Below are 20,539 nucleotides of genomic sequence, written 5' to 3' on the forward strand. Positions count from 1 at the left end.
TAGATTAGACCGTACGATGCCGGGACATTAGGCAAAGACACGAACTCTCTTCTCGTTGAGTCTCTTATATAATTAGACAGTCGTCACATCTTAATATAGCCTTACTCCTACTTACTTGTCCCACGTCTCGGAACTTTTAGCATTCGCCATGTCGGATGCCCGAATTAGACGGCAATCGAGACACCGTCTTCAACATCCAGCGGTAAAACATATAGCTATCCTCACAGAATTGCAGATCGAAGCCGAGCACACGCTCCATCTCCTCTCGAGAAATTTCGGCTGCTGGTGATCACACGGTAGCTTGGTTGAGATGTGATAGTTGGAGCAGTTGCATCTCCGATACCTGCATCGGCGGCTTTCTGGAACTAGAATACATGTTGACATTCGTAGTAGCCGCACGTGCCTGGAATCATACCTGGGAGGAGAACAATGCGAAAAAAAAAAAAACTAACCATTTTCTAATTGCGATGATAGTACTTGTATATTGCGTCCCAACGCAGAGGTCACATCAGCCCTGATCTCACATGTGGAATGCGAGGTCGACATGTGATAGGTTTTGCGCGGGATCACTTGGCAGCACTATTCGTTTTGCGGGTCTATGGTCGCGGACTTATCATTGAGTCTAGCAACCCCTGGTCTTTCGAAATCCGCGACTGGAATCTTGATAACTACACGGAGATAAACCTCATGCGCGGGCGGAATTTCGTTCGGACTCCGACGGGCCGCAAGACGCCAGCATAATGCGTCCCTCTTCCCCCTTGCATCGACCTCCAAAAGAAGATGCGGCGAAAATCTTTACTCAAAGGGGGCCCCCCTAAGCCTCCTGCTGTTACAGAAGACCCGAGTGCCCATCTCGTCGGCGGAGGTACTGCACAAGACCCAATGACCCACGGCTCAGATCGTGAAAATAGGCAGATCCAAGTTCCACCAGGGGGAAACGTAGATGGCAGCACGACCATCATTCAAATAAGCGATTGGGACAGTATGGACCGCCTACAATGCGACATTTCCATCTCCAAGGGTTGGAATTGTAGACACACGTATAGGCCACGTGATTTAAGACGAATTATATAAGCCAAGAGCGCTAGTGCAAAACAGGCAAACCATAAACACCTGATCGGCGGCAAAACAACCGGTCGCGCCCCTCCTTCAACCATCGCTCCCGACTTCAGATGCTCCTCGTCTAGCGAGCTTGCAGTCGCAACCATGAGGATCACGGAAATTGTGATAGACGTGAGTAAACAAAATTCCTTCTTAATACGTGCGCTGCTAACCCTTTATGACAGGGCTTTAAATCGTACGCCGTGCGTACGGTGATCTCAGGATGGTGCGCTCGTTACCCTCGACCGCTGTGAGCTACCGTCGAGCTTACGCTGACAATCGGAATATAGGGACGAATCTTTCAACTCGATCACCGGTCTAAACGGCAGTGGCAAATCCAACATCCTCGATGCCATTTGTTTCGTTCTCGGCATCACCAACATGAGCACCGTCCGAGCGCAAAACCTCCAAGACCTCATCTACAAGCGCGGCCAGGCCGGTGTGACCAAGGCCAGTGTCACAATTGTCTTTGACAATCGCGATACGGCTAAATCGCCAATTGGATTCGAGGAGTACGCAAACATCTCCGTCACCCGACAGATCGTGCTGGGCGGCACCAGCAAATACCTCATCAATGGCCATCGCGCGCAACAGCAGACCGTTCAAAATTTGTTCCAGAGCGTTCAGCTGAACATCAACAACCCTAATTTCCTCATCATGCAAGGTCGAATCACCAAGGTCTTGAACATGAAGGCGGTGGAAATTTTGTCCATGATCGAAGAAGCGGCCGGAACCCGGATGTTCGAGGACCGACGGGAGAAGGCCAACAAGACGATGGCGAAGAAGGAGTTGAAGCTTCGGGAGATTGAGGGTCTCTTGAAGGAAGAAATTGAGCCTAAGCTGGAGAAGCTTCGGTCGGAGAAGCGTGCATTCCTCGACTTCCAGCAGACCCAAAACGACCTCGAGCGTTTGACTCGGCTCGTTGTGGCCCATGACTATGTACGCGGAGGCGAGCGATTGCGCAGCGCCGGCGAAGAATGCGACGGCAAGAGGGATAAGGTCCAAAAACTGGAAGAGAACGCGACGCGGTTGAAAAGCGAAATTGCGCACTTGGAAGAGGATGTGAAACGCGTTCGATCAGCGCGAGATAAGGAATTGCGAAAGGGTGGTAAATTCCAAGGCCTCGAAGATGATGTCAAGAATCATTCGCATGAACTTGTGCGATTAACGACCGTCTTCGACCTCAAGATCTCTAGCGCTGAAGAAGAGAAGGAGAAGCGAAAGGCCATCCAAGCCAACGTCAAGGAGCTCACCAAACTCCTCCTGGAGAAGCGGAAGGTCTACGAGAAGTTGCAGGCCCAGTATGACGCCGCCAAGGCCGAGCTTGATGCCCAGAATGCTGAAGTGGATCAAAAAGAGGAGCTGCTTCAGACTTTACAGACTGGTGTTGCCTCCAAGGAAGGCCAGGAGAGCGGTTATCAGGGACAATTGCAGGATGCGCGTAACAGGGCCAGCAACGCTGCTACGGAACAAGAACAAGCGAAACTCAAGATTGCTCATCTCGAAAAGAGAATCAAGGAGGAGGAACCCCGCGCCAAAAAAGCCAAAGAACAGAATTCCGGGCTTCTCAAAGACTTGGAAGGTCAGAAATCACAGGCTCAGAAGCTAGAGCAAGAGCTGGCGCGGCTTGGCTTCGAACCAGGCAAGGAGGAACAAATTTACCAAGAACAATCAGGACTCCAGCGAGACATTCGCGATCTTCGCCAACGAGCCGATGGCCTGCGCAGGAAAGCAGCCAACGTCGACTTCAACTATACCGACCCTCATCCAAATTTCGATCGCTCCAAGGTCAAGGGATTGGTTGCACAATTGTTCACTCTCAACAAAGATAAGCTCCCCGCTGCGACTGCTCTCGAGATTTGTGCCGGGGGTCGTCTTTACAACGTAGTAGTTGATTCCGCGGAAACCGGTACTCAGCTTCTTCAAAATGGAAAACTGCGAAAGCGCGTGACCATCATTCCCCTGAACAAGATTTCCGCATTCAAAGCTTCCGCCGAGAAGATTGGAGCAGCTCAAAACATCGCACCCGGGAAAGTTGATCTTGCCTTATCCCTGATCGGGCACGACGACGAAGTGATCTCCGCGATGAACTATGTCTTCGGCAACACCCTTATCTGCAATGACGCAGAAACAGCAAAGAAAGTCACTTTTGATCCTTCGGTCCGCATGAAGAGTGTCACTTTGGAGGGGGATGTCTATGATCCCTCTGGAACGCTGTCCGGAGGTAGCTCCCCAAACTCAAGCGGTGTTCTAGTAACCCTGCAAAAGTTGAATGAAATCACGAAGGAGCTCCGAAGCAAGGAACGCCAACTGTCTGCTTTGGAAGAGAACATGAAGAGGGAGAAGAAGAAGATGGATTCCGTGCGGTCCATCAAGCAAGAGTTGGATCTCAAGACCCACGAGATCAAGCTCACAGAAGAGCAAATCAACAGCAACTCGTCTTCATCGGTACGTTCTTGAAACTTGCTAAATGGGGCACAAATCTAACGATCACAGATCATCCATGCAGTCGAGGAAATGAAAGCAAATATTGAGCAACTCAAACAGGATATTACCGATGCCAAAAATCGCCAATCCGAGGCCTTGAAAGATATCAAGCGGATCGAGAAAGATATGAGCGAGTTCGACGACAACAAGGATAGCAAGCTTGCTGAGCTTGAGGCTGCGCTCAATGGTCTCAAGAAAAGTCTTGCCAAGAATTCAGCATCTATCAAAGAACTTCAAAAAGAGCTACAGGCATCTCGCCTTGATTCTGAACAAGTCGGGAGTGACCTTTCTGCCGCAGAGGAACAACTGGCAGAGTCAGAAAACACTTTGAAGGCCCAAGATGAGGAGATCGAGTCTCTGAAGCGAGAGCAAGCGCGACTGAAGGTAAGTGGACAATGAGGATTCTTCTGAAGCAATAGATTCTAACACAATGCAGGATGCCCACGATATTGCTCAAGCTCAGTTGGATGACGAGCGTGCCAAGTTGACTGGATTTGATGAGGAACTTCGTGAACTCGAGGACGCCATTCACAAGAAATCTTCCCAAATCACGGAAGAAGGGCTGGAGATGCAAAAACTTGGACACCAACTTGAGAAGTTACAGAAAGATCAGCACACGGCCTCTCAAGCTGTTGCTCACATGGAGCAGGAGCATGAGTGGATCGCGGATGAAAAGGAGCAGTTTGGCCGACCAAATACGCCATATCATTTCCAGGGGCAGAACATCGCCGAATGCAAATCAACATTGCGCAATCTGACGGAGCGTTCCCAGGGCATGAAGAAGAAGATCAATCCCAAGGTCATGAACATGATCGATAGTGTCGAGAAGAAGGAAGCCGCCCTTAAGAATATGATGAGAACTGTCATTCGCGACAAGAGCAAGATTGAGGAAACCATCATTAATCTTAATGAATACAAGAAGGAGGCCCTGCACAAGACCTGGGTTAAGGTCAACGGCGATTTTGGACAGATCTTTAACGAGCTTCTGCCAGGCAGTTTTGCCAAGCTAGACCCGCCCGAGGGTAAGGACATCACCGACGGATTGGAGGTGAAGGTTTCCCTTGGTAAGGTGTGGAAGCAGAGCTTGACGGAATTAAGTGGTGGGCAAAGGTACGATGACGTCCAATGCTTCCTTTGTTGGCCACTTGTCTAACTAACTTATGTTATAGATCTCTCATTGCTTTGTCGCTCATCATGGCCCTTCTGCAGTTTAAACCCGCTCCGATGTACATTCTTGACGAGGTTGACGCTGCACTGGATTTATCACACACGCAAAATATCGGTCGACTCATCAAGACTCGCTTCAAGGGCTCCCAGTTCATAGTCGTATCACTGAAGGATGGCATGTTCCAAAATGCAAACCGTATCTTCCGAACGCGGTTCAGCGAGGGTACCAGTGTTGTTCAGGCACTTACCCCTGCTGACATGAAATAAATCGGCGCTCGATGGATATACCCCTGGTCTGCTTTGGTGCAATGCATTGCCTTCATGCAACTTTTTTGGTCTCTGGCATCTGGTGTTTACGGTTACGATTGTTTAGTCCTGTTTTTGTTGGGGGCATATTGGCTAACGACCGTGTACGACGAAGGCCTTCTATTTTTTGTACAAGTTTCTGTTCCAATGAAGAATTATACGGTTTAAATGGCTTCAGGTCCATGTGTTAAGGGGGGGGTTGGTGGTGTCTGTAGAAGGAGTATAGAAGGACTCGCAATCATTATAGTTCTTTTTGCTTGACCATCCAAAACCATCCTCAAACCTTTCATATCCATAAAGTATCCGCCGGAACCCTTTTTACTTGACTTTCGAACCTAGCAATTGCCGAAAACATGCCGTTGACGGTGTGAAGCCTACCAATAGGGGGCAAAAGTCTGTGTGCATACCGCTTCACCTACCCCATCAAATACTGATGTATATTCATCGTTCCATATCTTACGCCACCAATCCTTATTAGATCATACTATACTTCAATACACTGAATAATCAGATTTATATACAGAGTTCCCTTGTTTAACATTTCGTATAGTAGCCCTGGTTCGCATACAATTTATATATCCTTCTTCCTATTTAATATTAACATATCAATCTTCGTCTGGTCTAACATATCACATACACCATTAATGCACTCTTTCAAATAGGCCCGATCCTCCCCGTCTACCTAAGGTCTATAGACATACGGAAAAATCAGCGCTTTAGTATATTCATATTCTAGACCAGTTTACTCGGGTTAAGATCAGGCAAGTATACAGGCCAATCTTTAGCATATATCCCATGCTCTTCAACCCGAAACCTGTGTATCTTTCGCTCTCTGGATCTTTGTGGTATCTTGCTGAAAGATCTTTCCAGGTTGATAGCGATCGAGGGGGTTGGTATAGGAGGGAAAATAAGAACGTGAGTGATTGTTAGGGTGATGGTAATGGGGCCGAATGCACACAGAGTTTGCGCGGGTGGTTGTAGTATCACAGGTCCCGCTCGCCTTCTGCCTAGAGGGCCAGAGTTATATTATTACCATTTACTAGTAAAGGATGCTGGTACCAGAGTTATGACATGGTTGAGTCAGCCCACGAAAGAACCTTGGGGGCAGCTCTTTTTCAAGTCATAAAAGAACACCATACTTTCAGGCCAACTCGAGTAGAGGCGCTATACTATTTGAAGTAATTGGCTATTGCGATGACGAAGTATAAAGCAGCAATCAACAACTTCAAAAGGCGAATGAATACCTGGAGAACTGTTACATAGAGGAGATACCAAAGTCTAAAATAAGCCGTAAATCCTATATATCTTCTCCTATATGCCTCGCGGTTCACGAAGGCTGGTAGGGCCCTTGACATCACCGCGTTTCGGGTACCTTCGAGCTGAGCATCGCGGCACGTGCGAGGCGACCGAGTTTCTGCATAATCGAAACCCGCCACCAACGTCAAGAACTTGCTGCACAACTCAACCCCCAGTTACATAAAGTGTGTTTCTGCGACTCTGGACGCCGAACAGCTCCAGACGCATTGTGATCATCATCTAGCCCCCCCCACATGACCTCTTGCCAGTCCCGGAATTGCTCCGCCTTGACCCGCGACCCTGACTCAATCCTCCGAACATCGCTCTGTCGACCAGCCCGCCCATGATGCAGGAAGATGAGCCGTCGCTCAACATCCCCTCTCTCTTGACCTTAGCTGTCGTCTCATTCTTTGTCATCCGATGGTTTTTTACCCGTGACGAGGGCTCCTCGTCCGGGGGAAGTCGGCCTCGGCGAGGGAATGTTGTCGATCCTGCGCAGGTGGAACAGATCTCCCAAATGTTCCCTCAGTTGAGCAATCGCGAAATCATGTGGGATCTCCAGCGCAATGGTGGCAGTGTCGCCGCGACCACAGAGCGTATATTAACAGGCCGTGGACTCGAAACGGTACGTGCGATCCTCCCGATGCTTTCATCTGATGCCGCCACCTCGCATCTTTCGCATCTTCCAGGATTCTGGTTATTAGATGATAAACATCAACTTGGATTCTCTTTGAATTTGAAACTGACATATCATATCTAGCCACCACCCTCATTTCAACCACAAGTGGTATTACCGCCTCGCAATACCACGGCTCTCCCACGATCCACAACGCCCGCGTCCAAGACTGATGGACAAGACCTGATATCCCGCTATAACCTCAGTGCGAGGGCTGCAGAGGAGGCACCGGAGGCCGAAACGCCGTCAAAAAGCTCGTGGTCGCAGAATAAAGAAGAACGCCAACGATTGCTTCAGAAGCGCCGCGATGAAATGATCCTAGCTGCACGTCGGAAGATGATGCAGAAGAAGCAGGGCGCCTCGGAATAAGCTGCTGGTCAATTCACCTTTCTTGCTGCGGCTGTCTTTGTGTGTTTTGATGGTCCCTTATAGCAGGGTTGGTCGCGGGGAGATCTTTCCAGTTCGAGTGTGTCGTGAGATACAGCCAAAGATACCTTTCTTCATTCATACATTAGAGCGTTCGCATGCCACTTGGTGTTAGGTCAATCGGAACAAATTTTGGTTCCTCGCCGCTGGTATATCATGAGCCCAGGGAGATTGGGTATATCAGTATCGGTCTATGTACATTCAAGTCGTTCGTAGAGGGTGTTTCCGGCCGTATATGCACCTGGAACGCCAAATCGGAAACAAATAAATCACCAAGCCATGTCTGCCTGCTTCATGGCGCCTCAGAACTCCATATAGTCCTCCTCTTCATCCTGGGTAGCGTCATACCCGCCATTCGCACGCTGTTCCGCCATTTGCTCGCGTCGCGCTTGTTCCTTTGATGCCCCAATTTTCCTAAATGACATGATTAGCAAAGTCCCATGTATTTCACTTCCCATGCAGAGCATACCTGAGATTGTCTACAGCACCAGACAAGAACCCGCGCTCCTCGCCCAGCTCCATCGCACCAACGCCGGTCAATGCAACACCTCCGCCTCCCGTAGCAGCAGCATCCAGGACATCCACCCCAGCTCTCATTTTTGCCATGCGCACCTCGCGGATATCCTTCAAGAGCCGTCTTATCTGGTCGGGATCGGTCAAGTCATCGCTCGCCGCGTCGAGCAACATACTGCTGATCTCAACCCAATGGAAAGGTAATGAAGGGACTTGAGTGGGATCGAAGTTCGACTCGGCCGCATTCTGCGGCAGGAATGGAGGAGATGCGAAGTATCGTTCTCCGTCAGGTGTGTATTGAGGCCGAGCCACTGGTTCATGTCCACGAGCGAGCTCTCTGACGTTCGGCTGGCCTGGTAGTGGGGGTGGCGGGGAGAACGCATGCCTGTAGTCATTATGGTGGGCCTCAATATCGAGAATCAGTTCGAGAGACCCAGGGTGAAGCCACGATGGAGGTAAAATATTTGCACGGCGCTGGCGCTTGAGAAGAAGCGCAAGCCAGAGAGGAAGAGAGGCACGTCTTGGCGGGACTATCGGCTCGATGGGACCCTAGACAAGTCAGTCTCAAGGTCTGTTTTGCTTGGGTACGGATCAAAGGGTTGGAATTTACCCCAAGTAATTCGAGACCCTCGAGCCTTTGGCGAGGCATGATAGTCACCATTTCCATCTCCGCAAGAAAGGCGATCTCCGAGGGCGTGATGCCCCGCGGCAAGGGGAAGGCCATTAGGGCTGAACAGTCGCTGCTAGGTAATCAGCCAAGCGATGAAAAACAGAGAATAAAGAGAATAAACAAAGTGCTACAACGTTGGGCCCGTCAATGTGCCATAGTATACCTCCTTGTCTTCGCGTACAACGTACGTTGCGCGGGACTCGGAGCGCGTCACTATTGGTGTTTGGCGTGTTTGCATTACACGTAGCTACTTTTTTTTGGATACTAAACCACGTCTCCAATTCCGTTTCTCCAGAACACCCTTGCTCGATCGTAGAGGCGAAATGAGCTCGTCTCGGGGTTCCAATCTGAGTCGCGCGGCGCGGTATGCTGTGCCTTTTGGCTTGGTTTTAATTCCTGTTTGGAGGAACCTGGTCAACACCAACGTCCCCGAGCCGTACCTCGACGAAGTATTCCACGTCCCTCAGGCGCAGACATACTGGGCACACAAGTGGACGCAGTGGGATCCCAAAATCACGACTCCGCCGGGTCTCTACCTGTGGTCATATCTTCTATGCGCCGCCCTGCTTACTCTCCGCGGCTCCCCGACTCAACTCGATACCGCGGCTCTGAGAACAACCAACGTCGCTACTACGGGGGGTTTCCTCCCATGGAGACTCCAAGTCCTCTCGGATGCTATCCAAAAGGTTCGAAATAACCGCCAGTTAGGCGCCTGGCTCAGTCATACCGTATTGAACATCTGCTTGTTCCCGCCTCTCTTCTTCTTCTCGGCCCTCTACTATACCGATATTCTTGCGTTGTTAGCTGTTGTGGAGGCTTACAACTGGGATTTAAAACGGGCTTCACGAGGCGGCAGCCTATTTCTGTCTACTTTGGGATTCCTGGTCTTTGGTTTGGCTGCGTTAGTGTGCCGCCAGACAAATATCTTTTGGGTTTCTGTCTTCCTCGGTGGACTGCAGGTTGTTCGCACGATTCGCAAGTCTTCCAAAGTGACTAGCTCATCCGGAATCTCTTCGGTCATTCAAGGTGCACTGAAGAATGAGGTTTACGACCCTCCTGTTTCTACGGCATCTTTACCAGGTATGTTGGTCCTGTTCGGCATCTGTGTGAACTATGCTAAGCTTCAACTGTAGATTATTTCAAGGTAGCAGTTTCTCTTGCTGTTGCGGCTCTGAAGAATACAGTCCCCGTTTTGGTCTCTATTCTTCCACATATCCTGATTCTTGCGGTATTCGGGGCATTTGTCATCTGGAACAATGGTGTTGTCCTTGGTGAGTTTTCCAGTAGAGTTCATTAACCGATCGAGGCCCTGTGGAAGCTGACAGGATCCATTTTCCAGGTCACAAAGAATTCCACACCGCGGGCATTCATTTGGCTCAGATGCTGTATATCTGGCCTTATTTCGTATTCTTCTCTTGGCCGTTGCTTATTCTTCCTGCGGTCAACATCGTCCTTCCGAAGACTATTTTGCCAAAGTACCCGAACTATGGTCTCCCCGAGAAGCAAAGAAAGCTTCTTCCGACACTCATCTCTGCAGCTTTGGTCATCCCGTTGTTGCTTGTTATCGTTCACTTCAATACTCTGGTTCATCCCTTCACATTGGCAGACAACCGTCATTATGTCTTCTATGTCTTCCGTCTTTTGCTGAATATTCACCCGGCGGTAAAGTATGCTGCTGTGGTGGTATACTTTGCCTGTGGGTGGGCAGTAATTTCGGCTTTGGGCTTTACGATCTCGACAGCTCCTCGATTGTTCCAATTGCCCCCCGGTGTTAAGCCTGGCCCTCGTAAGCCTGAGGCTAAAACCTCACCTGCGCCCAAGGAAATAACCAGGGATCAACCAAAGGGAACGAGGAAATCGACCCGAACAACTCGCAAATCCCCATCGAAGACTCAGCCAGAGCCAGCGAAACCGGATCCTGTTACTCTCGAGACGTTCGCCAGCATTCAAGAACATCTCATGAAGCGGCGCCAAGAGCAGGCAGATTCATCCCCTCGAGTTAGTTTTGTCCTTGTCTGGCTTGCCGCTACTGCATTGTCTCTTGTAACAGCGCCGCTTGTGGAGCCGAGATATTTCATTATTCCTTGGGTTATGTGGCGCTTGCATCTTCCAGCAGTTCCTGCTTTGGGGGTATTCCGAAGACAGCCCGCTGAGACAGAACAGGAGAGAGTACGATCTGATTTGGCTGGGCATGTCCCGGTTTTCCTGGAAACTGCATGGTTCATGCTTATCAACGCGGTCACTGGCTATGTGTTCCTGTACAAGGGCTTCGAGTGGCCTCAGGAACCAGGGAAGGTCCAACGGTTCATGTGGTAATCCAAACCAATCCAACAGCATTCTGTACAGTACTATGAGTTTCCAGGCCGAGCTTCCATCATCGGAACCATGGGCTGAATTGTATATTATTATCATCGAAATCAAGTGCCTGTCATAAATCTTCCGCACTACGCCCTATGTCTGGGCATCTTGCGGCGTCTGGGCGAGTATTTCCTTCATCTTCTTGGCACCATCCTTCGCAAACATCATTCCCATCATTCCGATCCCATCCCGGATACTCTCGTGCGCCCGAGGAAACATGTCTGCCTCATAGGCCGATATAGCGCGCTCAATTCGAACTGCATCGGCCTTCTGGTCAAACCCTTCCCCTGCTTCTTTCAACTCGGCTTCAAGGCACTCGAAAAGCTTACGTGCATCGGTCATGGCATGATTAACGCCCTCACCGTTTGGAACCCCCACGTGCGCTGCATCTCCAAGTAGAGTGACACCTGGCACGCGCTTCCAACGTTCTTCATGTGGCAGGTCGTTCTTATTCTCCTCTGCACGAGCGAAAAGCCTCTCGTCAAGCTGGAACAAAGGCCAAGCCCGGTAAGGGCCTTCTACAGCAGCCACAATGTCTCGCAGGTGCGGTGCCCAGGGGGAGTACAGCTCATTTATTCGACCGCAAGTCTCTTCTTGGTTACTCAGGTCCAGTTGGCCCCCGGGGCGTGTCATACTTTCTGGCCCCTCCACTGCCATATATACGCGATATGAGCGATCACTCATCTGCTGCACACACAGAGCCTGGTGATTGCCAGTGGCTAGGGAGTTACCGGGGCCAGCGAGTGCGACTGCTGCGTTGTATTGCGGATTGCCCGGCGAGATAGCGCCTTCGATAAACAGCCTGCCGGTATATGTGGGCTCCATAGGGGTAATCTAAAGGTAGGATTTGTCAGGCACTGGAAAAAGCCTTTGATCGCCTTGAGGGGGGGGAGACTTACTACCTGGCGAAGTTTACTCCAAGCTCCATCAGAGCCCACGACAAGGCGGAACCCTCGCTCACTTGTCCCATCCTCAAATCGCAGAACACAATCCGCTGCGGACGTAGACCCAGAGTCCTGTTCTCTCTTCTGAATTTCAGCTCCTAGAAGCTTCATATTCCACTTCACCCGCTGCTCCGGGATTGACTGCAGCAGCATCTGTCGCAACTGGAATCTATCGATCTCGGGCCGGTCTCTGTCATCTCCTCCCATCCTCTCGTAGTGATTGCCCTTGAAATCTTGGATGGTAAGGCAACTCCCTTCATACCGGGCATACTTCTGAAACTCGGTGAAAAGGCCAGCGCTCTTGAGCGCCGCCTGCCCTCCTTCTGGGCCCAGATCTAGAGTGCCGCCTTGGAATTTCTGGGCCGCAGTGAAGCTTGCATCGCGCTCAAATACGACATAATCGACCCCGGCACGTTCGAGTAGACGTGCAAATGTCAGTCCGCAGGGCCCGCCGCCTACAATGGCGACTGGGGCCGGTTTGGCGGCAGCCGCTATTCTGCGGATTTGCGGCGAGTAAGTACCTCTGTGGAGTGGGCACAGAAATTTGCTTGCTTGTCTTAGCATTATCGACTTCCTAAGACTGAAGTAGGTGGTAATCCGGTGTATAAGATGTGCTCCAGATTTTGGGGACAGCTGCAGCGTTTATGGGCTTTTTAAATCTGAGTCGGCCTTTAGTTCTTTAGTCTTAGGGACTTTCAATAGCAAGCGATGGATTATTCTATCTATTTTTGCTTCTAAAATGCGTGTTTAGGCCGTATTTTGGTGGTCATCGGGGTTTAGTTTGTTGCTTGTTCTGTTCGGATGTTAGAAAAGAGCGAGCAGACCTCACAATTACCATATCAGGATAGGGGGGCGTCCCTACAAAACCCCGTTCAGGGCACGGGCCCCCAAGAGGGTAGGGTTATGCTTTATTATCCATCTCGTGAGGGCTAGGAAGAGTAGTTTTCGAGCAAATAAATAGGCTTATAGCCTTCGCCACATTTCAGAATTGCTCGGATTCATTGGCAAACCAAATGCTTTGGAGCGCTGATGTTGATACAGTAACGCTGCTGGGGTAGAAGAAGAGAAGCGAGACCATTTCTTTACTCTTCGCTAGGGTGAATATTCATCCTGACTGGTTTGGCCAATCCATACCGCTTTCTCTAGCTTCAGCCCCGATGTAAGAACAAAGCGATGCTGGATACTTGGGGGGGGGGTTGGTGAGTACTAGGAAATGCACGGACCACCAGAGGACTTGGGTTCAACCCAAATTCGTCCAGATTTGATCTTCGGCTTGTTCACCAGTTTGCGCACAGAGTTGGACAAATGTTACCCGCCATATTCTGGCGGTCCAATTTTTATCTAACTGCCCTATTCGTTGCCCCTATACCGAATTCGACGTTCTAATAAAACACACTTGATCATGAGTTTAAAGCAAGAAGCCTAAGTCTCTTCTCAATTGTCCACAAATACATTCTACGTGGCAGGAACTCTGCCTATCCTGCCATAGATCTTTCGCAATGATTCTTGCCCTTAACTTACGTACATCGTTCAAACAACAATGGCCTAAACTGGGAGAAACCCTAGAAGGCCCACCGCGGAAAAATAGGGTAGTTGAGCTTTTGTTAAAGGCAGAGAACATTGTCCCCTAGTATTGCGAGTGCGAGACCCGTACTTTAGCCTTGGGTTTTGATCGTGGGCGGCGACCAAGAACACGCTACTCTAAGGTGGAGAAAGGAGCAGCGGCTGGGGGGTGCGTCACTCGGTAATTCTTGTGCGTCGCTTTGGAATCACAGTTGGGGACTTTGCACCAATAAGACAGGCCGGGGGATAGCCCCATACGGACAACTGGTTTCAGCTTGCTTCTGTGGCGCTGGAATCTGCATTTGGTGACGCCCGACCTTGTAGATCGAAGCTTCAATACCGAAGAACAAAACCTTGGGTAAAACGTTAATGAATCTTTATCATGAAAGTTGATTCTCTCAGACTGCGCCGGCTTTCTCAATCAAGAAGATCCATCTTCTCCGCAGTCATCTTCAGAGTAAAAGACGTTTGAAACGATCATGATCCCATTAGCGTATGTCGTACGCTGGACCGATATAAACCCTGTCAGTGATGTGTTGTCACATTTGGTACTCCTGATCCTCTCCAATCAAAACCCCAAAGCTAGCGAGGCGCAGTCGTACAAGGCAGACATGATTTGTAGTTCATATGCAACCGAAATACTGCGTCGCAGGGCGTCAGCAGCCCCCGAAGGAGCGCACGCCTTGCTATTATCTTTGTTTGCACTGTAGTTAGTCACTGTGCGAAGAATGCCTCGGTAGTGCACTCAGGGAGGCTCTTTATTTTCCGGGTGCCCGTGTTTCGTAGATTCGGACAAATCTATTTCCCTTTCTATCCGGTTCTCTGCTCTATTTACAAGTTTCTCGCAGTCTACGTTTCGTTAGTACCTCTGATTTGAAGTAGCGAGATTCCTCTTCTCCGCTTATTGAACTTGAAAGGAGATTTGAGTGTTCCATAAGGGACCAGCCAACATCAAATGGGCAAAAAGTAAGAGAGGATATGCTCGAGTCAGCTCGTCTTGCTAACAAATGCAGAATATGCAAGTATTTTGCTCAGACGGGGTTCTGCAAATTCCGAAACTGTCGATACGAGCATGTGGGCCAGAAGCATGCTCCTGTGTTCGACAAATCTAGAGGTCAGCCAGGAGGTTCGAATGAAGAGCATAATAGCGAAGCTGCTTCGTTCGGAAGATGGAGAGCAAAGCTCTCTGGTGGTCCCGTTGGCCACTATGGCCGTGCATCGGGAGTACAGTTGGGTCCGTTCTTCAAAGAGGCGAGAAGGCTCATGACTACTGATGAGGGTACTCGACAAAATGTCATTCATTGCCTTGCCTCCGAAGATGGCCTTAAATTGATCCAGAAATTGATCCAAAGAGAGTTCTCGTCAATTTCAGAGACTGAGAAGACCCGAATCTTCCATGTCGAGATACAGTCCTTCTTGGAGATCATTAGCTCCCCGGAAATCCATGAGTCGTTGATTTTGGAACAGGATGTTGGCACCATTTATAATTGTATCTATGGAGTGGGAGGTCGGCGGGCACACCCCTTTCTAGAATTTCTGGCTGACGCCGTGGCTATTGAAAAAGAGGGTGATACAAAAGCTGCGTCAGTTCACCTCGAAATGTCCCTGTTCGTGTTTTCTCAGGTCATTGAGCTCAACTCCGTCGCCTTTGTGCAAGACAATCTAAAAGTGCTTGCGCAGCGCTTTACCGACATCATTACGGCACTCTACGCCGTGGATAGCCTGTCGCCCATTCAGCAATCTCTCCAGTACCTAAAACGTCTGCAACGGCGTCTCGATGTGGGACTTTCTTTGCCAGCTTTAGTGGAGCAACGGAAAAAGATTATATCTGATAAACCAAGCACAGCATTTGTCGTGCGGAAGGACCCCCCCCGGTGGACGTCACGACAATGATTTTGCCGATATTTCGAAAATCAACATCATGCCTACCTTTGACGAGATAAACAGCCCTCGCGCGGAGTATCTTCCGGTGAAAGACCCACGGCAGTGGCATGTCAACGGAATAGCTGGATTGTTAGATCGGAACTTCCGACTACTAAGAGAAGATACTATTGGTCAACTCCGAGATTCAATTCATGCAGAGCTTCATCCAAGTTCTTCCAGGGACATCAGGAAGAACCAAACCAGAACCTATGTCTACCGGCACATCAACGTTCAAAGCATCGATCTCCATCGAAGTTCTGGAATGCAGTTTCTTGTGAGCTTTGCTCAGCTCGTTAGCCTCAAAGGGTCCGACAAAAAGAGGCGGGAAGAATGGTGGAATCTTTCTAAACGGCTCCAGCCAAGTGCGCTCGTTTGCCTCGTTGATCCGCGAGGTTTTGCATTATTTTGCACGGTAGCCACCCCCGATCGACGTCATGAGAAAGAAGATGCGAACGACAAGCAGTGGAAAATGTCTGCTTCACTTTCACAAAGCGCTCATTATGCCTCGGTCATCCTGGAGCTGGTGGAGCCCAGTGAAACCAATTGGCAATACATCTTGAATTGCCGTACTGGGAATACTGCAAGGAACAATTCCCAAATTTCTCTCCTGGAATTTCCTGGCATCTTGCTGCCCTCTTTCCACCCCACCTTGCGCGCTCTCCAGAAAATGCAGAAACTTGCAAATGTCTCAATGTCTGAATTTCTTGCCCCCCTTGAGGTCGACTCCTTAAGTCTGCTAGTCGACGTTCCTCCACCAGCCTATGCAACCTCCCCTGGATTTAGCTTCGACCTGAAATGCCTCATGAATGATAAATCTAGTCTTAAGGTCGCATCATCTGAGCCTGTGGATATGGAGAAACTCAGAGGAAACTCCACACTCGATGAGGCGCAAGCTAGGGCCTTGGTCACGACCCTCCAACGATGCATCGGATTGATTCAAGGCCCACCTGGAACTGGGAAAAGCTTCACCGGAGTGGCGCTGATCAAAGTTCTCCTGGAGAACAAATCACAGATTGCATCCGGACTTGGACCGATTATTTGTGTCTGCTATACAAATCACGCACTGGACCAGCTGCTGGAAGACCTTCTGGATAGCAATATCACCTCTCAAGTCATTCGCATTGGCTCTCAATCAAAGTCTGAGCGTCTGGAAAAACATCAGCTTCGAAAAGTGAGAGTGGAAAAGACAAGGCTTGAGAGAACAGGCCAATGGGAATTACATAACGTATTGGACGGACTGGAGGAACGATTTCGAAAGATCCATTTGAATTCCGTTGGATCGGGTATAAGCGTTAAACATTATCTTCGAACGTTTCATCCAGATCGCTACAGTCAATTTTTTGATAAGGACCATGACGGGTATGAAAGGGCATCGGCATCCAAAGACGATCCCGAGAAGACAATGAAATCGTGGCTGAAGGGTGGAAAAGACATCAATAGCCAGACGCGCGGTCTTGAGGAGCTGCGTCACATTCATATCGACCAAATGACCGCGACTGAGCGGAGAAATCTTCACAGATACTGGGTCGACGACCAGAAGGAACGCACACAACTCGAAGCTCAGGCTATATTTACCTCGCACCTCGAAGCCAAGGCTTCTTGGGACAAAATTCGAGATGAGCTAGATTTACGATGCCTACGCGACGCCGATGTTATTGGAATAACCACTTCAGGACTCGCGCGTAATTTAGACATGCTCCGGCGCCTAAAGTCAAAGGTCCTAGTCTGCGAAGAAGCTGGTGAGGTTCTAGAGGCGCATTTGCTAACTTCATTGCTGCCATCCATTCAACATGTAATCCTTATTGGAGACCATCAACAGCTCCGACCCCAGATACAGAATTATGGACTCTCCCGGGAGAGCCATGAGGGCAGCCAGTATGCTCTGGATAGATCACTCTTTGAAAGGCTTGTGGAGCCCGATGACGAGGTCGGGATTCAGATCCCCTTTTGCACCCTTGAAACCCAAAGACGGATGTTCCCATCGATATCTCGCCTTATACGGGATACACTCTACCCGAGCTTAGAAGACGCTCCTTCGGTGTCGGAGTATCCTGAGGTGATGGGTATCAAGAAACGACTATTCTGGTTAGATCACCGATATACAGAAGGCGACACCCTGAATCAAGACCCGATGGCAACATCCCATTGGAATGACCATGAGATTCAGATGACTGTTGCCTTGGTCAATCATCTTCTCCGCCAAGGCGTCTATGAGAGCGGCGACATTGCAGTGTTAACGCCATACCTTGGCCAGCTCCACCGTATACGTCGGAAGCTCGCTGAGTCGTATACTGTCACTTTGGGAGAAGGGGATCAAGAAGATCTGGGCAACGCCGGTTTCACGGAAGAAGACGGCGAGAAAAAGGAAAAAGGTGTATCCAGGTCTACGCTTCTCCAGACTGTGAGGGCGGCGACAATTGACAACTTCCAGGGAGAGGAAGCAAAAGTCGTTGTGATTTCTCTAGTCAGAAGCAACAGCCAGCGCCGCTGTGGCTTCTTGCGGACACCAAACCGTGCCAATGTTCTCTTATCTCGTGCTAAGCATGGGATGTACATCATTGGAAACTCCGAAACATCAAGGGGAGTCGACATGTGGGGCAAGGTTCTTCATATCTTGGAAAAAGATGGCAATTTGGGCACCCAACTCGAACTGACTTGCCCTCGCCATCCTGACACGCCCATTGTGGTGGAAGAACCAGACCACTTTGTTTACCATTCGCCAGAAGGAGGGTGCACTCTGTCATGCGGGAAGCGTCTTGGATGTGGCCATCCTTGTAAACAGAAGTGTCATTCCGAAATGTTGCACAGGGTGGTTTATTGCTTAGAGGCCTGCCCTCGACCTCGAAAGAACTGCGTGCACCCATGTCCAAATCCCTGTGGAGACCCATGCCCCAAAAATTGCCAAGTCACTGTATATGACTCTGAAAGGATTCTTCCGTGTGGTCATCGAATGGCCTCCCTTCCATGCTGGCAGGCGCAGGATCTGACCCTTGTGAAGTGTCCTGTGCTTACCGAAAAGGAAGTTCCAACATGCGGTCATCCTGTTAGAGTTCCCTGCCATACCGAGGTCGACAATGACGAATACAGATGTCTCAAAGCCTGCGACAAGGTGCTGCCGTGTGGACATGGTTGTATAAAGTCCTGCTTCCAATGTACCGTGAGGACCCCTACAGGCTTGAATGTCGATCACGGGATATGCACTCATAAGTGCAAGCGTCCTTATACTACCTGTCCTCATTCATGTAATGCCAACTGCCATGGCGAAGAACCATGCTCTCCATGCTCCCTACCTTGTGAAGTGCAATGTGCCCATTCCAGATGCCCGCAAAAATGCTCCGAGCCTTGTGCTCCTTGCGCTGTTAGTGAATGTCTCTCCTCTTGTCCCCACAGTAGCTGCTCTATGCCCTGCTCCGCCCCGTGCGATCACATTCCATGTTCTCTACGCTGTGGCAAGCTCTTGGTATGTGGCCATCAATGCCCTTCGGTATGCGGGGAGACTTGTCCGCCAGCGAACTACTGCCAAACATGTGCATCGGATGAAGTAAAGCAGACCCCGGTAGACTTCATCCTAGGGGGAGACCTATGAGCAAATCAACCTATTCGAGAACCCATGCATCTTTCCTCAATGTGGGCACTTCTTGACTATCGAAAGCATAGACGGCCAGATGGACTTACGGAAGCATTACAAGATGGATGACCAGAGCAGGCCCATCTCTATCGCCGCATCTTCCGAGCCATTCTCCATGGGCGACATCCGAGCATGTGCAACATGCCGTGGATCCCTGAGAAACATTTCTCGCTATGGTAGATTGGTGAGAAGAGCATTGCTAGATGAAGCAACGAAGAAGCTGATAGTATACTTGAACCAACGATATGTCCCTCTCGCTCAAGAACTGCCAGAGGCCTTGTCCAAACTACAAGAGCAATATTCCGACACAGTGGCGCAATTACTATTTCATGGACACTCTCGAATTGAACTCAAGGGATCCCCTTCGCAGCAAGTGGCGTTGATGAGAGGACTGTTAAATAAAAGGCATAAATCGCGCTGGCATCAAGTCCTGAGTCTCCGTGAAAAGATTGTGGCTTATCAGAAACAAGTCGAAGTTGATGAGCAGCCATACAATCGCGTCCGCAATATGGTTGAGGATGCCCGGCGACGCAAAAAGACGTCTGATCAATTCAGGTTCGATGAAACTGTGCTGCAAACCAAAGGACAAATCCAAGCTACCTCGTTGCTGCTCCGCATAGATATCGCTCTCCTGGGAGATTTTGTTTCCATGAAAAACCACTTACGTCCCGGAATCGACCAATGCGAATTATATGTTGATTTCGAAGAACACAGAAAGGTTTGTCGCCGCTTGTTTAATGACGCAAAAGCTTCCAGACGTATTCTTCACCAAGCAGAAAGCTCCATTTTCCTCGCTCAGCTCTATGCCCTTGAGATAACGAACATCAAAGATATCTCCCTGGCAGAAAGTCTACGAGGTGAAGCAAATCTTGCAATTGACATGGCAGTCACACTCTGTCAGGAGCATCCGGATCAGACGCCTGGATTGTCTGACGAAATCGAAGGGACGAGGGCGATGCTTCGTGGTGCAAAATTCTATGCGCCGGTGAGTAATGAAGAGCGGTTGGCTGTGTTGAAAGCCATGGCAAGGGAATTCAGAGGAACAGGTCACTGGTACTATTGTGAGAATGGACATCCGTTCACTATTGGAGAATGTGGAATGGCCATGCAACTATCCCGGTGCCCAGAGTGCGGAGCACCGGTGGGTGGTCAGAATCATCAGAGCGCTCATGGGGTGGTTCACGCCCGTGACTTGGAAGAAGCATTCAGAGAATTGCAAATTTGAGCTGCTGTACTTGTTGATGAGGATTGTGGGAGCTGAGGGAGACGGGGTAGCCGACTTGTAGTGATCGCTTTCCCAGTATCATGCTGCATGGAGATGATCACGTTGCTTCACTGGAGAGTTCCAAAATTAAGGAGTTCCTTCCACTGAAGTAGGTCCACAACAGTTCAACACTATATCGAGGGTGAAACGCCATCGAATCCCGTTGTTCCTTGACACTAGGTATAGGCTAAGTGGTTACGAGATGTGAAATAGATAC

The 20,539-nt window shown here is 49.7% G+C and overlaps 6 protein-coding genes across 6 annotated transcripts; 4 read left to right on the forward strand and 2 right to left on the reverse strand.

The window, feature by feature from the left end:
• Positions 1-1,206: 1,206 nt before the first annotated feature.
• On the forward strand, positions 1,207-5,022 carry N7468_005642 (condensin subunit SMC2; the record flags this gene model as incomplete). The annotated part of the gene is made up of 6 exons (XM_058474938.1): positions 1,207-1,233; positions 1,287-1,327; positions 1,392-3,549; positions 3,598-3,972; positions 4,025-4,698; positions 4,758-5,022. 6 exons carry the CDS (start codon positions 1,207-1,209, stop codon positions 5,020-5,022), a joined length of 3,540 nt encoding a protein of 1,179 aa, XP_058330678.1.
• Positions 5,023-6,703: 1,681 nt separating this feature from the next.
• Positions 6,704-7,402, forward strand: N7468_005643 (CUE domain-containing protein; the record flags this gene model as incomplete). The annotated part of the gene is made up of 2 exons (XM_058474939.1): positions 6,704-6,982; positions 7,118-7,402. 2 exons carry the CDS (start codon positions 6,704-6,706, stop codon positions 7,400-7,402), a joined length of 564 nt encoding a protein of 187 aa, XP_058330679.1.
• Positions 7,403-7,761: 359 nt separating this feature from the next.
• Positions 7,762-8,696, reverse strand: psf2 (DNA replication protein PSF2; the record flags this gene model as incomplete). Its single annotated transcript, XM_058474940.1, has 3 exons — positions 7,762-7,873; positions 7,929-8,521; positions 8,583-8,696. The coding sequence occupies 3 exons, from the start codon at positions 8,694-8,696 to the stop codon at positions 7,762-7,764; spliced, it is 819 nt and encodes a 272-aa protein (XP_058330680.1).
• Positions 8,697-8,965: 269 nt separating this feature from the next.
• alg10 (dolichyl-P-Glc:Glc(2)Man(9)GlcNAc(2)-PP-dolichol alpha-1,2- glucosyltransferase) lies at positions 8,966-10,958 on the forward strand (the record flags this gene model as incomplete). The annotated part of the gene is made up of 3 exons (XM_058474941.1): positions 8,966-9,722; positions 9,776-9,913; positions 9,982-10,958. The coding sequence occupies 3 exons, from the start codon at positions 8,966-8,968 to the stop codon at positions 10,956-10,958; spliced, it is 1,872 nt and encodes a 623-aa protein (XP_058330681.1).
• A 135-nt stretch (positions 10,959-11,093) lies between these two features.
• On the reverse strand, positions 11,094-12,508 carry N7468_005646 (FAD-dependent oxidoreductase; the record flags this gene model as incomplete). Its single annotated transcript, XM_058474942.1, has 2 exons — positions 11,094-11,834; positions 11,900-12,508. The coding sequence occupies 2 exons, from the start codon at positions 12,506-12,508 to the stop codon at positions 11,094-11,096; spliced, it is 1,350 nt and encodes a 449-aa protein (XP_058330682.1).
• A 1,954-nt stretch (positions 12,509-14,462) lies between these two features.
• On the forward strand, positions 14,463-20,283 carry N7468_005647 (uncharacterized protein; the record flags this gene model as incomplete). Its single annotated transcript, XM_058474943.1, has 5 exons — positions 14,463-14,473; positions 14,521-15,286; positions 15,354-18,160; positions 18,645-18,914; positions 19,083-20,283. 5 exons carry the CDS (start codon positions 14,463-14,465, stop codon positions 20,281-20,283), a joined length of 5,055 nt encoding a protein of 1,684 aa, XP_058330683.1.
• Positions 20,284-20,539: the final 256 nt, after the last annotated feature.

This window comes from Penicillium chermesinum, assembly GCF_028974085.1.
Source record: "Penicillium chermesinum strain IBT 19713 chromosome Unknown utg000004l:1.0-3345178.0:1.0-3348027.0, whole genome shotgun sequence".
NCBI classification, from domain to species: domain Eukaryota; kingdom Fungi; phylum Ascomycota; class Eurotiomycetes; order Eurotiales; family Aspergillaceae; genus Penicillium; species Penicillium chermesinum.